The 16,427-nt window shown below is 47.4% G+C and overlaps 1 protein-coding gene across 3 annotated transcripts in view; it reads left to right on the top strand.

Moving 5' to 3' along the window:
- KCNQ4 (potassium voltage-gated channel subfamily Q member 4) overlaps nucleotides 1-13,566 on the top strand; it is a 96,833-nt gene extending 83,267 nt beyond the window's left edge. Inside the window, exons 9-16 of one of the 3 annotated variants that reach the window (XM_081921193.1) lie at nucleotides 162-317; nucleotides 2,247-2,291; nucleotides 3,444-3,500; nucleotides 9,209-9,426; nucleotides 10,042-10,144; nucleotides 10,909-11,040; nucleotides 12,073-12,199; nucleotides 13,094-13,566. In XM_081921193.1, the coding sequence (XP_081777319.1) occupies nucleotides 162-317; nucleotides 2,247-2,291; nucleotides 3,444-3,500; nucleotides 9,209-9,426; nucleotides 10,042-10,144; nucleotides 10,909-11,040; nucleotides 12,073-12,199; nucleotides 13,094-13,312 (1,057 nt within the window). In that variant the 3' untranslated portion in view covers nucleotides 13,313-13,566. The remainder of the gene's footprint in view (nucleotides 1-161; nucleotides 318-2,246; nucleotides 2,292-3,443; nucleotides 3,501-9,208; nucleotides 9,427-10,041; nucleotides 10,145-10,908; nucleotides 11,041-12,072; nucleotides 12,200-13,093) is intronic. The other 2 variants (XM_081921194.1, XM_081921195.1) reach the window with 2 other exon arrangements.
- The last annotated feature ends 2,861 nt before the right edge of the window (nucleotides 13,567-16,427 follow it).

The following is a 16,427-nucleotide window of genomic DNA, read 5'->3' as shown; positions in this document are numbered from 1 at the left end:
GTTACCCCCATCTTTATTCCCCCCCTTCAATTTCTGCATGTTATATTGATATTATTATTATTATTATTATTATTATTATTATTATTATTATTATTATTTTCTTTCTCCCCCTTTTCAAAGCATTTTAATTTCTCCATGTTTTTATTTGGACCCACCCCTAGAGAACTGGTCCTTATGTTTGACCACTTGCACCGAGCTCGCAACGGGGGGCTCAGGAACTCTGAGGTGAGGAAATTCCCCGATGGAGCTCCACCACCGTATCACTCCTTCACCTCTGGCCTGAAAACCATCCATCCTCCATTTTGCTCGGGGGAAAGGTAGGGTCAAAGCCTCTTCCATGCCTGTGGTGTGTCCCCTCTGTCTGTCTGGTGTGTTGGCTCTTTCTCACTCTGCTGCTGCTGCTGCCTTCTGGTATAACATCTGACAGACGTTGAACTGGCTTCCTTCCGGTCTGCAATGGCCCTTTGACTTGAATGCACCACCAGTCCTTGTTCTTGGCCTCCCCCTTCTGACTGGAGTCTGCCGCTACATCTTGCCTATTCTAATTAATCATTTTTAGCAAGTGCATTTTCTATAGAGAACTTCGGTGTTTGTAAATGATAGCTGTCACCATCCTGGCCTTTTGGTGTGGATTGTAAGACTTTGCTAACAGTGGGAATCTAGCTTTCTTTCACAGATTTTAGTACCCACCTCAGAACCCTGAGAACCAAAGTTTTTAGGATATGTTTCTTGCTGCTGTGATTGTAGGGCAGAATGAATAGACGATGGAGAATTTGTTTCTGAAGACTTGGAGGTTAGGATTGGGCTTCTTTATTCTGCTCTCCAGTAGTTACAAAGAGGTTTAGAGAATAAGCAACACAAGCTACTTCCTCTCTCTCTCATCCATGTGATCAGGAAATCTGCTCTGGATCAAAGGGGTGGCTGCAGTGGCATAGCGTGGGTTACCTGTGTCCGGGTTAAGGAAAGTATCCTCAGCACTGCCTGCCAATAGGCTGAAATGAAGGGGCAATAGCTTGGCAACCTGTCCGATTTGCAGCTGCAGTGCCCCACGAGTGTCAAGCACAGCTGAGAGTGGGACGGGGATTGGTCGGGAGTGGGTGACTTTCTAAAGCCTGGGCAGAGGGCACCCTAGCAACCAGCTGCTGCCCAAATCCACTCCCCAGTCCACCCATGTGAACATAGGGAGATTTTCTGTGTGAGGGGGAGGACGCAATATTTTTCATTTTTCATTACTACTTTCTTTTTCTTTTGAAATTTTGCACCCCTAAGAACTTTGTGCCCAGGGCAACCACCCCATGGCCCATGGGTGGCAGAGAGTGAAAAGAGGGGGAAGATCTGCAAGGCAGAAGGTATGGTGATCTATGCACATGGTGACCGGATCAGAGATAGAGACTTAAAAAAGACATATATTTTATTGGTTTTAAACAACTATAATAAAATCCGTAGGTTTTTACATGCCTACATCACGCACATATAAGAAGGAGGATTAAGCAGAGGCACTGCAAAATAACTGAATTATCTGAGACATAGCCTCTCCCAAAGCAAGCATGAGTGGCTGGAGGTCTGACATTGACATCACTTCTATTTACATGGCTGTTGAACGGGAACCAGAACTTGTTATACGGATCATGTTTAGTTTGGCCTCTGACAGCTTTTCTGTGTTGTGTTAGATGCTCAAAAAGAGCAGAATCCCAAGTTTTCCCTTGCCATCTGGACAAAGTCAGACTTTTGGGGGTCTTTCCAATGGGAGGTGGTCTCTAAACAGACAGCAGCAAACAGCATGGCAGGTGGGTCCTTATTTGTAAGAGGAGGGACAAGGGACTTCTGCTTTAGGAGCAGAAAGCTGTTTATGGAACCCATAAACACTGATGAGGGTTTGGCAGGTTGTGGGGCTGGAAGGTGGGAAGCAGAGACTACAAAGATTGTGCTTCATGGTGCTGGAAATCCATTGTGTGTTTGTTCCTTCATAACAGACAGGCAGCAAATATTTCTTGAGGCTAAAAAACTAAAACCTGCTAGCCCTCAGCAGGGCAGATTTGTCTCCGGATGCAACCAACTGGATTGTCTTGACTATGTAAAGGCCTGTGTTGCTGAGCCGGATAGTTTCCCCCCTCAAGTCTCCTTTGCAGTCCCTACCTCATTTCATCATCTTTTTCTCTCTCTCCTCCTCTTTACCTCCCTCCACTCCTCCTCCTCGTCCTTCCTCCACCTTCCCATCTTCACCATTCCCCATTCATTCCTGGAAGCTGGAAAGAAGAGGAAGCTCCACCCCACAAGTGTTTACGCCTAAGGTAACCTTTCCCTCAAAGCTGCTGTGTGCTTTTATTCCCCCTCAAAAGAGAGACCACAGGACGGTAGGTTTTCTTCCAGAAGTACGGACGATCTGCAGCTGCTGCTTGGGGAGAGGTCATCAAAGCCAAATACACCTTGAGTGTGTATTTGTGAATGTGTGTGTGTGTGTGTGTGTGGGTATCGGGAAAGAAGCCAGTACATTGTTACCGCAGAGACATTGTCCGCATGCTTTTTAGGCTCTAAAGCAGGTGGTGTCCTCCTGCTGGTCTCCTAGCAACCACCATCACCGACCTTTGGCCATGCTGATTAGGGCTGATGGGAACTGAGAATCCATCAACATCTGGAGGGCACCGCAAATGATCAATGACCCCTAAGAGGGCCTAAGAGGGGAGCCATTTGCCAGTCCCAGAAACAGAGAAATGGATAAGCAACACCTCAAAAAATGGGATTTGATAGCAGGCCACATTAGGGTCATGGGGACTCAGCCCATTGCCCTCAATTATTTCTCCCAAGCAGTCTTCCAAAAAGATGGTTGCTCACACAACTGCATTGTTTTGATGCTACTGCACAGCTGGCTGTTCCAGTGTTCCAATGAATGCATGTCTCAGAATCACGATCGCAGAGAGGCATCTTCCAGTTTCCCCAGGAATGCCTCTGTCAGTTGCTTCTCTCGTGCAAAGTTTCAAGTCCGCACCTTGCCATATGGAGACAGAGAGCGAAAAGTGAGAGAGAATGCGTGTACCAAAACTTCCTGCACAAAAACTGGTTATTTGCTGCCCCCCATTTCTCTGAAATGTGCTTATCCCTTTTAAACCAGAAGTTTTTCCAACAGGTGTTTTTTTATTAAATATAATAATGGATTGCTTCCTGAAGGGGTCCACTAAATTGCCCCATACCTGCTCATTTGAATTAGGACCCAAAACTTATGGATAAAAGTTAAATATTCAGTCACATTTGTCATTGAACAATTCGTTCTGCAGGGGGCGCTGTATGCACACAAGCATCCATTATTGCCAGCCTCAGCAAGGCTTTTTCCCTCTGGGATCATCCTTCTAACTTCCCTTCTGCTGCCCCCCTTACTAACTTTTTGCCTCCTCCTCCTCCCACCTTTCCCCTTCTGTTGTTTTCTTTCTTTCTTTCCATTTCTCTAGCCAGATCTTTAGTAGTAAAAGGAATTTCTTTCGGATTCACACCGGCTGGAAACAGAGGTACCGAGGCTTTGGATCTGCTACCCAAGAGATGTTTTGGGGTTGAATTGGATTTTAATGGTCGTTGCATTGTTTTGTCCTGTGTTGGTTTTTTCCTTTCCTTTAGAAAAAAAGATGGCATGCCGCCCCAATGTGCAATGGAGATGTGCATGGGGGGTAACCCTCTGAATCTTGCTATGAAGTCCTTTCTTGGTGGGAGATACGTTTGCTCTCCTGCAACCAGATAATCGGTCTCCAGTGCAGCTTAAAAGGAGAGTCCATTAATGCGTTTCAGCTGGAACCATAGAAAAAGGAGAGAGAACTATTCAATGTCCCCCAAACTCCTTTTAAAATGGTTCCTTTCCCTAGTCTTCTAAACTTTTCTACTTCCTTTCCTGTTGGGTTGGGATTTGACCTGTCTGAACAGAAGGCAGTTGATGGACCAAAAATTGATCAAATGTTTATGTGATGTGGATTTTATCAGGATAGTGTTACAGAGGGAATCACCCATGGTTCAAAAAGGTACTACTCCCAAGTGCCCCAGAGGCTCAAGGGGTGGAGACTCAGCAGCCAAGGGGGTGGAGTGTGTTTGGGGCAGAAGATGGTAGTGATCGCTCAGGCTGGGGCTTCTTGAACAGGGCCTAGAGCTAATAGCAGAACCTCTCATCAAGCTACACTCAACATAGATTACCCTCTTTATTTCTGGCCAAACAGCTTGATACTTTACTCCTCTTCGCAGCAAGGTCAGTGAGGAGGGGGTTCAACCCCAGACAAGTGAAATCATGAGGGCTACCAACCCTGCTAGAATTCAGTTTTATAGAGTGCTGATCTCACCAAGGTCCCTTCCACCTGTAGAGAATGCAGTGGGTTCACATGAGAGAGATCAATGTTGGACAAGCTGTATTGCCAGGACAATGACTTTCTCCTCCACGAATTCTCCGTTCCAAGGAAGGGGAGCGTGCAGCCCTCAAGATGCTTCTGGGCAGCAGCTCCAATCAGCCTCAGTCAGAACGGCTGTTGGCTGAAGATGATGGATGCTGTACTTTAGAGATAGATTCCTTTAGTGACTGAATGTGGCCACTAGACAGAGTTGGTCCATGTGGCTTCAAGTCAGAAAGTTCCTGTTCTCAAAGGTGATTGCGTTGTGAGCAGGGAGTCCTGCTTCCACTGCTATCAGATGGCCCCCATGAAGCAGTAAGGAAGACAGACTTCTGCTTCCATCAGTGCTCAGCTGGGGCAGAAGAATCTCTGCCCCTTCCCTTTTGCAACAGCTCACTTATTGTCTCTTTAGAAAGCAAGGGAAGAAGAAGAAAAAGCTCAGTTATATGAAGCCCAGTTTGGTGGTGGAGCTTGTAGGTTTCATTAAGCCCCCTGTCCTACGTCCCTCACTTCGTAATCTGAGCACTGCCAAAAATTAATAGGAGGAAAGTGGGATTTTCCCATTTTTTTCTTATAGCAACTCTAAGAAAGCTGTGCTGGAGATCTGCTTGCCTGTAGGTGCTTGACGACAAAGTGGGTTTGGAATAACTTGGGGCCAGTAGTGACTTTGTGGATTCTCTCTCTTTCTCACCCACACACCATATCATTCCAGGATCGCATTCAAAGCTCACCTACTGACCCCACACCCCAAGGCTTTCCTAGGTGTGCATCCATGGAATTAAAAGTTGGTGGTTGTCCTGGATGGGCTCAATCAGTTTTCACCCACAGGAAGAATTTAGTCTGGCAGAATGTGCTACACAAGGGCTGGCCCTGAAGTTATTCCTATCATGTTTTTAGTTGAGATGCATGGGGGGAAGGTGGAGCAGGCGAGGGGGCCAAGGAGGTTGACAACTGCCCCATCAGTGCAACCCAAGGAACAAGGCTGACAAATAATTTCTGCCCTGGTGGCAGTTATTGTGTGCCAAGGAACCCTGGCTTGAAAGTCAATTGGCATTATCCCTTGGCAAGAACCTCGGACAAGTGTTTCCAGAACAACAGCTTGATCACAATTACTGATCATAGGAAGCTGCCTTATATTCAGTCAGACCACTGGTCCATCTAGCTCAGTATTGTCTACAGTGAGTGACAGCAGTTCTTTAGGGTTTCAGGCCAGGTCCTTCCTAGCCCTACGTGGAGATGCTGCTGGGGTTTGCGCCTGGGACCTGCATGCACAGCATGTGCTCTGCCACTGAGCTATGGCCATGGATGTGTGCAGAAATAATTTTTGTCGGGGAAAGTCTGTGACACTTGCATGAGTCTGTGTACAGTAAAACAAATAAATGCATTTAGGATTCAGGGGGGCAAATGCCCTCCCCCAAAATAGACACCTGTGGCTATGGCCCTACCCTCAGCCCAGCAGTGTAGAGCTGCAAGGAATGCTGGGGGCACAGAAAGGGTGAATTCTCAGTTCTTGGAGGGCAGACTCAGGTGCACTACAAAAGATTTAGGCAGCAACTCCCATTGGTCCCAGCCAGCATGGGTTGTGCTGGCTGGAGCTGATGGGAAGTGCAGCCCAAAAGCATCTGGAGGGTACCTGGTTGTGGAAAGCTGCTCTCAGGTGATGTTGAGGACTAGGAGGAGGCCTGTAATCTGTGTTTTGCATGAACTGAGGGTGCACTTCAGTAGACTCCCCTGCAGTGCATCAGTGGCTTCTACTGAAATCCAGCCAATGTGGAAAGGGGTGTCTCCAGTTAAAAGACCGAAAACACCTGCCTGGAAGGATTGATGGAAGAAGTTACCCAGAGCAGATGCAACATTCTCCCCCCATCCCACCCCAATTCAGAAGGCCCCCTGGGGCTTGGAGGTGGCCAAGAGATGGTTAGTCTCAGGGCTCATCCACCCTTTTGTTTGTGCTGCAATTTCCAGAAAAAATCAGGGAGGAGAAGACTATGGGTGGCTGCTAACCACGATGGCTGTTCTCTGTCTCCATGGTCAGAGGCAGCAATGCTTCTGAATAATCTTTTCTGGGAAACTGCGGGAAGGGAGAGTTGCTCTTGCACTCAAGTGCTGCTTGCGGGTCCCCCACAGGTGTCTGGTTGGCCATTGTGAGTACAGGACACAGGGCTAGACGATCCAGCGGGCTCTTGTTATGTTCATACATATTGTGCTTCTGACAGACACATTTTGCCCATTCACTCTTATTTTAATGTTGAAGGCTAACAATGCTTTGTTGTATCTGGGTGGCAGAATGCCTTCCAGAGTAGCTTACAAGTGAGATCAAGAAACTTAACATTTCTCTTGACTTTTGTTTGTTTGTTGAAAGTTGATAAGACCCAAATGTAAAATCCTCTGCTGTTAAATTTGCCTTTGTGTGGATCTTATGCCAAATGGTGACTTCTGGTCCTTGCACCTTGGGTGTGGGGCTCCCCTTGCGTAGCCTCCAGACATCTTAGAAAGGGTTATCCAATGTGGTCTGTGCTACATATTGTTTGTTCCATCTCTGGATTACTCAGTGGTAGCAATTCTTTCAATGCTGGATCTTCATAAAAATCCTGTGGGTCAGTGCTAGTGATGTCTCCAAAATTTGTATTTCTGGGACTTGGAAATACTTCAGGAGTTCATAATGCTCAACTCAAATATGGGGTGAGCATTATAACCCCTGAGGTTGTTGCTGTTTTATAGGTCAGAACCAGCACTTTGAATTTGGCTCTGAGACAGATTTGCTGCCCTCTTCCTCGCACTGTCAGCTTTGCTTGGGTTGGAGGCCTCAGCTTCCTATCAAGGAAGATGTTCTTGCCCATTTAGCCAGAACATCAGCCGAAAGACTTATTTATTTTAGCTAGCTCCCATGTACTCCCCCAAAACCTCTGGAGTATCCAAACATCTCCTTTCCAGGCCTCCTTTTTCTGGCGGTGTCTTTCAATCTCTCTTTATCGGTTGGTCATTTTAATGCTTCATATTTTTGTTTCTTTCTTTTTCAGCCCTTACCGTAAGTACCTCAGTAGCATCTGGACCATGAATAGAGTTTTGTGGCATGACTTGATTTTGCCCTTTTCCTTCTCTCCCCTCATCTATTTCTTTGTTAACAACAACAAAACAACTGTCAGTGGTCAGGATTGGGTGCACTATACATATATAGTGCACAAATATATATATATATTTGTGTGTGTGTGTGTGTGTCTGCACTAAGGTAACTCAAATTCTACAACAAGCTGGATTCTGCAATCTTATGTCTGTTAAATATATATGCATGAACTCTCTTACTTTGCATCATTTATTCTGGTTCTTCTAGTTGGAAGGAGGGGTCAGGAGCTGTTCAGGGTACTGAAACTCCACCCCCAATCCTTGCAAATCTCAACCAGAATTCAACAAAACTTGCCCACACACTTTCATGTTGTTGTTAGCAATGATAAAGACTAGAATCCTTTTTTTTAAAAAAAGTTGACTTTCTCAGACAGTCTTAATCCTTAAGTCACTTTTGCATTTTTAGGGGAGGTTGTGTGGAATTGCAGCTCTGATTTATGATATGCCTGTCCCCACATCCTAGAGAGTGCCCTTACTAAGCACAGAGGGGAAACTGGTCCCTCTCACTTTTCATGTAGATTCCCCCCCTCTCCTGCATAGCTAGGATGTCCTTCCCTGCCCTGATGCCCTCCAGAGATTTTGCCCTACAAAATCAGCCCCAGAGACTGGTGGGGCAATGGAGGAGAGTTGTACCCAAAAACATTTGAAGGACATCAGGGAAAGGTTGAGCTAAGGAGTGGATTTAGCTTTGATACTACTGGTTGAAGCAGTTGAAAGAGTTGTCACTGCCTTACTTAAGAACCTTTTCACTTCCACAAGCAGCAGAAAATAAAGCCATCCTTGTGGAAGGGAAGCAGTCAAAATCATTTGTAAATGTGTTAAAAAATAAAAGACACCCATTAATTGCAAAACAAAATGACCAAAAAAAAATATATCACCACAGTTTCTACTGCTATTTGTATGCTAGCTAGGACCACCTTCTTATTTTGGATTAACTAATCCAGGCTAAAATGCATCAATTGGGGCACAACTTGCATGCCTTTGAACTACTGTGTCACACTTACATTCCTGATTGGGTAGGGAATCTGTGGCCCTCCAGATGTTGGACTCCAGCCCCAGCCAACATGGCCCAAAGTCAGGGATGATGGGAGTTGTAGTCCGGCAACACCTGGAGGGCCACAGGTTCTCCAGCCCTGTTTTGGATTAGTCATATTGCAATCCTATCATATCTACTCAGAAGTGAGTGACACTGAGTTCAGTGGGGCTTATTCCCAGGAAAATATTACAGGATTGTGTTGTATGAGGTGCTGGTGGACACACAGCATATTTTGACCATTCATTGGTCTTCGCTGATGCCTGACTTCTAGAATTTGGTTTGTGAGCAAACAGAAATTCACTTGAGTTGGGGGGAGATACCACAGGCTAAATAAGAACCTCTTTGAGTCTCAGTGTGGGTAGAGTAGCCATTTATTCAGGTTCTGAGTTCAAGACCTTGGGAAATGCCCTGTCTTTAGCCTGCTGTGACCAGGCTATTCTTTGTACCAATATTTCCTCTTGGATTCTGACATACATCTAGAGTTGGTGTAGGATGTCAGAACCATTGAGTCAGCTCCAGTCAGCTCCCTCTTGGAAGCAGACAGCAGGTCCACCAGGGACCAGAGTGCAATGCACCACATCTATCTCTTTCTCTTTAGCGCCCCCTTTAGGTTGCTGCTTGCATCCTCCCCAGCTCAAGAGCCCCTCACCTCCCTCCTAATTTCTCCGTTCCTCCCCTGAATCCTTTGCAGCAATAAAATGGGCATCAAGGACCGCATCCGCCTGAACAATTCCCAGAGGCAGGGCAGCCGGGGGAAGCAGCATCTGGTCCCACCTCTCCGCCGCTCTCCCAGCACCGAGAATGTCAACGAGCCCATCAGCCCCACCAAGGTGCAGAAGAGCTGGAGCTTCAATGACAGGACAAGATTCCGGGCCTCATTGAGGCTGAAGCCCCGGACACCTGTGGAGGGTAGGTCTTGGGAGCATCTGCAGTTTGGGGTTGTGAAGGGGTTCTGGGGTGGGGAGAGAAGGTTGCAGAGTGTGCTTCTCTTTAGGGGGTGCTCCTCAAGATGCCTGCAGAAGGAAGAGTTCTAGACAGCTTGAGGAAGAGAGCCAAGCCATTCTACTATGAAAGGAAGAAATAAAGAAGTCACAAGGTCATTAATCAATCTGAACCTGCTAGGAGAATTTCATTCTGTTCTAAATATGATATTGATAGTATGCAAAAGGAACCACCAACTGTCTTGTTCCTGCCCTTCAATCTTCACAACTTTTATTGGGATGCAAGCTTATACTATTGAGCAATTGTTGTGTGCCTGTGTGTTTGCACACACCAGGATAAACAAAATCAGAGCAAAAAGGGGGAAACACACAGACAGAGAGAGGGGGGTGTTGATGATAGGGAGAAGCAATTATTGTGCAAATGAACTGATGGAGGTTGGAGAGAAATCAAGAGGAAAGTGGAGGGAAATTTCTGCAAATGGTGGGCTCTGCACAGAGGTTTCTGCCTTCCTTAAACTGACTAAGAAGGCATGAATGCCAGGCAAGACACTCTCCTCCCATGAAGCCCTGCTTCTGTTCACAGTTGATGGACCTGCAGAGGAAAGCAGTGAGGAGAAGGCCTACCAGTGTGACTTGACTTTTGAGGACATCATGCCTGCCGTGAAGATGCTCATCAGGGCAGTGAGGTGAGCCCTGTGGGGCAAGTGCTCTTGGTTCAGGCCCCTGGGGGCCTTTGTCTTGTGTTATTTGGCAAGTGTGGCTCTGGGTACCCGTTTCCTCCTTCCATCCATCCTCTCTGATGGATTGATGCCTTGCTTTTGATGAGACAACTTGAACTTTGAGATGGGGGTGGCTGGGTAGTTGACTTTAGGTAGTTGACTTCCCATTGCTGCACCTGTCCGAATGAGGCCATAGGTGGCAAATACCCAAGTTTTACAGATTGTTCCCCTTTCTGGGCTCAGAGCCCAGTACTGCAAGAGCACAGATAAGGATAACATCAAAGCAAGCCAATTAGCTTATATCAAAGCAAACAAATATAAACATATATGACAACATCTACCAATTAATTGTGGAGTTATCTTGACTACCAAGGTTGTGTTAGCAAAACTTCCGTGACACTTTGCCTTTGGTTCAACACACCTGGTTGGTGAGAACAGGATGCTCTGGCTAGCTAATCCTTTGGCTTGATCCCGTGCACCTTTTCTAAAGTTCTTACTGGGCTACATGGACCAGTGGTAATAGAAATGGGTTGGAGCATCTACTTTGCATGGATGAGGTCCCACTAACTGGTATGGATGGACAAATCTTCTGTCTGCAGCCATAGAAAGGTGCTACTTGACAGAGCAGACTATGCTAGATATACCAGTGGTCCATCTCTCTGTAGCGCAGCTTTCATCAAATTATAAGGCTGCCTTTCCCTCAAGCCTTCTGGATTCTTACATTTTTGCAGAATCCTCAAGTTCCTGGTGGCCAAGAGGAAGTTCAAGGAGACGTTGCGTCCGTATGACGTCAAGGATGTCATTGAGCAGTACTCAGCTGGTCACCTGGACATGCTTGGCAGGATCAAAAGTCTCCAGACCCGGTAAGTGGAGCTGCCAGTGCCTGCTTGGACTATAGTTTCTCTTGCAGGAAACCCACTTTGACCCAGAACCTGCCTCCCCCCCCCCCAGTGTTGTTGAACTACAACTGCCATCATTGCTCATGGGGCTTCTTCCCTTGTGCTTGATCCCTACAGCCAGTGCAGAATGTTGCAGCATGACTGCTGACAGGAGTGAGACCCTTCCAACATATAGCACCTGTGCTCAGGTGTCTGCGCTGGCTGCCAGTTTACTACCAGGCCAAATTCAAGGTGTTACTATTAATCGAGAAAGCCTTTATTAGCCAGGGTCCAGTTTACATGTGGAATCACTTTGCCCAATATATTCCCACCTGTCTGCTTCAATTTGTAGCACTTGCATGGTTGCAGGTGCCATGTAATACTTGCTCAGCATTTATAAGAAATCTGTAGCCATTCTTTGGCACTTGCTGCCTCTTGGCATCAGGCAAGGTATCTTCGTTTAAAGCACATTACTTCCCCAAAGAATCCTGGGAACTTTTTTAAAGGCTGCTTGGAATTATAGCTTTGCGAAGGCAAGAGGTGATGTGGTTGGAGTTTATGACATTATAAGTGGTAAGGAGAAAGTGGATAGAGGGAGGGGGACTCATTCCTCCCTCCTCCTCCTCCTCCTCTTCTTCTTCTTCTGTGATCACTCATAGCCGAGTAAGATTGTCTTCCATGAACACGGACTCATGGGCATCTAATGAAGCTGAATGTTGAAAGATTTGGGAAATATGAATGAAAGTATTTCTGCATGCATAGAACAGTTAAACTACAGAGCTCACTCCCACAGGAGGCAGCAATTGCCACCAACTTGGATGGCTTTAAAAGAGGATTAGACAAATTCATGGAGGAGAAGGCTATCAATGGCTAGCAGACATGATGACCATGCTCTGCCTCTATGGAGGAGTGCTTCTGAATGCCAGTTGCTCGCCCTTGCATCCTTAGCCCTCCATGCATTGTTGCATCTGTGATTTCATTTTCCTGCCTGTCTCTTCTCTCTTCCTTGCCTGGCAGTGTGGATCAGATTGTGGGCCGGGGAGCTGTCGCTATTGATAAGAAAAAAGGGGAGAAGACACCACTGGAGGTGGAGCTGGCGGACGACTTCAGTATGTTGGGCCGAGTGGTCAAGGTGGAGAAGCAGGTATGGCTGGAAGTGGAGGAGGGAGGGAGGGAGGGAGGGAGGGAGGGAGGGAGGGAGGGAGGGAAGGGTCTGTAATGCACACACTTGAGAGGCCTCTTGCAACCCCCAGCTGGAATAGCTTAATATGTGGTCAATTTAAAAAAATGTTTTAATATTTCTTTAGTGTTTTATCACATCTGTCACACTGAGCTCCTTTGGCAGGAAAGGTGGGATGTGAAATAATGTATTTATTTATTTATTTAGCTAAACTAAGGCCGCGTTGCCAGCTGGAACACATAGTGGCCATAAGATCAAAGAATTGCACTGAATACTCATTAGAGAGAACTTGGCTGCAATGGTGGCAGACTTTCTGAAGCTACTTTTTCAGCTAGGGACTCAATCAAATCTAGAAGCTAGAGATGTGAAAGTTGAGTTTCTCCCCTTTGGTTTTCCCTTTCCACTCTGATCCGGGGCACCAGAGGGCCTTTTTCTCCCCCACCCCTCTCTCGTCTTGCTCTGCAGTGTGGCAAGGCTCAACCAAGGTGTAGGATACAGTGAGATTTAAGCTACCCACAAGACAAAGCAGGGAGGGCTCAGACTGTGCTCTGGAGTTACTGCGGTTGAAACAGAGCCCTGATAGAGTAGTAGCAACAGATGCAGCCTAATTGTTGAAAATTCCTCTGCTTAAAGGGCTCGGCCTTCTCTAATAATCTCCTCCAGCAGTGGAACAGGGGAGGTTCAGGTCTCCCTGGGTCTTTTTACAGTGGAGTTGTGAGAGGAAGACAATGCCACATTCTTGGCTTGACTCCTTCGGGAGCAGTGCCTTCCCCTTCAGCTTCAGAGTCCTCACCTCCATCACCTGATGGAAAGCCACCCAACTCCTGGCCTTTGACAGACCTCTCTTGCTTTGTGCAGGTGCAGTCCATTGAGCACAAGTTGGATTTGCTGTTGGGTGTCTATTCTCAGTGCTTGCGGAAAGGGTCCGTGAACTCCATCAGCCTGACGGCAATGCCAATCCCCACCGGGGAGCCTGACATCACCTCTGACTACCACAGCCCCGTGGACCATGAGGACATCTCTGTCTCCGCTCAGACCTTGAACATCTCCCGGTCGGCTAGCACCAACATGGACTAAGATGGCGTCCAGCCTAGCCATGTGGTCGTTACACACCAGCCATATTAGGGAGGGCGGCATCTCTCCGCTTCCATGGCAGAAGGAGGGATAGACAAACGTTGCCGGCTGCTCTGACAGACAACGCTCCAAGAGCGAGAGCCCTTCGTCACCCTCGCCATCCTGGGGGGGGGGGCGCCAACTGACTCCTCTCCATGCACCTCAACTTTACTTGAAGTCTTCCAGCTGCAGAACAAAGCCGCTATTACTGGGTGTTCCAAGAATAGCAGCGCCTGGCAGTCTGAACTGCATGGGGCAGGTGGTTTTCTCCATGGAGAGAAAGCCACGCTAGCCTGAAATATGACGCAGAGGGCTCCATCCTTTGCCCTTCAGCCTTTGATGAGCATCTTTTAAGGTTCTCTGCTATTGAAAGCATCTCCAGGTGCATCTAACTTCATAGGGGCTGGACCCTCCTTTGTCACAGAGGTACCAGGGCTGAAGAGCCACCAACAGCCCCTTCCCCCAGCCCAGCAAATAACACCAGTGGTTCCAGACACTTTACTTTATCGGCTTGTATCTGACCGCCTCTGGCTCCAGACTTCTACCAGGTCGGAGATGCTTACTAACAGCTATGCAAATGCTAGGTAACCCTTTCTTCCCCGGTCAAAAGCAAGGGGCATTGCGACTCAAGTGAATGTGGTTTCTTACCTTTGCATCTAGAAGAAAATAATAACTGGCAATGTCTATTCCTGCTCTTGGCAGCGTTTAAGCACCTTGGCTCTTCTCCCACTCACCCCCACCAGGTAGTGGACGTTGCTCTGTGGCCCCGATATCATAAGCACAGCGGGACCTTCCTCGCAGGGGAAGTGCTTCCCAGGTGCAGAGCAAACACGATATGCAACTATCTTAAATATGCAACCTGAAATCAATCTTTACAGTCGATCAGTGGACTTTGAGCCTCCCCTGACTAGGACACGGAGGCAATCCTGATGCCTTTATATGCTCATCTAAGAAGGCCAAATCCAGCTGGCCAGCAGCAGAGAAGTTCCTGGCGACCTGCAGGGTGTGTTGCATCTGATTCCTGTCTTTAGGGCAGTGTTTCCCAACCTTGGGCCTCCAGATGTTTTTGGCCTACAACTCCCATCATCCCTAGCTAGCAAGACCAGTGGTCAGGGATGATGGGAATTTTAGTTCAAAAACAGCTGGAGGCCCAAGGTTGGGAAACACTGCTTTAGGGCAGCAGCCAGCCTGTCCCAAGGGATTGTGCCTCCCTTGCATCCAATAGCATTAGTCTTTCATGATTAGAGGCTCTGGTTTTGTGGTGGTTACCTTGACGGAGGGCGCTCTGGCATAGCTTTAGATCCTCCCTCCCCGCAGACCACCTAACGAATACAGCCCCTTTGCTAGCGGACAGACCCTGGTAGACCCCCGATTTCCACCCCTCAGTCTCCTGCAGGCAGCCCACTAAACTGCCTTCCTTTGATCCTCACCAAAAGCTTGTTTCCAAGCCCCAACCTCTGCATCTTTGGGAGCTGTTCCCATTATGAGGCTGTGCCTCTAGATATGATACGGTATTCTAATTTATTTTTATGTTATTACTATATTTCTATCCCACTTTCTCCTCCAAGTAGCTCAAGGGTGGTGCACCTAGCTCTCCCCATCCCTGTTTTACCCTCACGACAACCCTGTGAGGTAGGTCAGGCTGTGAGGCTACGACTGGCCCAAAGTCACCCAGTGGGCTTCATGGCTGACTAGGGCTTTGAATCTTGGTCCCCGAGGTCCAGAACTCTAACTCGCCTTCCTAATAACCTTTCCCAATTAGTTTGTTTTGCTGTTTTCTTAATCTTAATTGCAATAAGCATCACTGTAGACTTCAGTCTTGAGTGTGCTTTCTTGGGAAAGATCAGTGGCTAAGGCCTTCTCAACACATTACCATTCCAGGTGTGTGCTATTACAAAAAACAACAGTGACAACAACACTTAGGTAGGGGTGGATAATCTTTCTTTAGCTTGAGGGCCGCATTTCCTGATGGGCAAGCTTCCAGGGGCCGCATGTCCGGGTGGGAGGGTCCAGAGGCTAAAGTGGGTGGAGCAACAGAGGTGACTTTTGTCTAGTAGGCAACATTCCAACTAAGCAAGAGCCAGAGGTTTCTACCTACACCCACACGCAGCACACCCCTCTCCATCTAGGCAAACTTGTGTCCTGTGTTCCAAGGACACAGGCAAAACTTGTGAAAGGAATGGCCTGGGGGAAAGGGGCATGGACTAGGAAGAATCATGGCCTGTGAAAAGCCCCAAGAGCCAAAGAGAGAGAGAGGCCAATGGGCCTGAGATTTCCCAACTCTGCTTTAGAAATTCATCTGCAAAAATAATGTACAAACCAGATGTGTCTAAAAGCACATGCATCATACCAGCATGCATGTCAGAGGTCCACAATTGACTGCAGCTCTGCCGAGTTGACACTCTGCCGCAAACCTGAGCTTGCTGCTGTTTAAACAGTGGCCCTTAGATCTAGTAGTTTGAGGGGACCATATACTTCCTCGCTCTGCATTTCCATTGCACATTTCTTGTTGGTACAGAGCCATCCCACAATAATTTACAAGCTTGAATGTCTTGTTCCTTTCTGCCTTTCCTCCCCTTTTTCTGGCCTCTACCTGGCCACCTGGATTTCACAGTGTACTCCCACCCTGATTGGATAATTAATTATTTTTAAGCAGGAGATCAGATCAAAGTCCTTCCTCTTCCTCATTGTTTCTGTCTTCCTCTTTGTCTCTCTTCCTCGTTGTTTCTGTCTTCCTTTTCCTCGTTGTTTCTGTCTTCCTCTTCCTCATTGCTTCTGTCGTCCTCTTCTTCATGGTTTTTGTCTTCCCTTCCCCACTGATTTTGTCTTCTCTTTCTTAGCGCCACCACCACCATTGCCATACATGAAGTTGGAGGAGGGTTTAAAACTGGAAGGTTATCCCTTTCTTTTCACCTCACAGGCAACATCACCAGGGTGATCCAGTTGCCCCAGAAGGTATCAGATTAGGGGGAGGGCCCTGCTTCCATTTCACGCCTCCGTAGGGTGCATGCCACAAAAGCCCCTCTGGCCTCCCGTGCACCTTTCTCCTTTGCATGCTCATGCATGTGTCTTGAAGAAA

This window comes from Podarcis melisellensis (genome assembly GCF_964234715.1).
Source record: "Podarcis melisellensis genome assembly, chromosome: 8".
Classification (NCBI taxonomy): domain Eukaryota; kingdom Metazoa; phylum Chordata; class Lepidosauria; order Squamata; family Lacertidae; genus Podarcis; species Podarcis melisellensis.
Note: the sequence above shows the minus strand (reverse complement) of the source record. Positions and strands in the feature narration are given on the sequence as shown.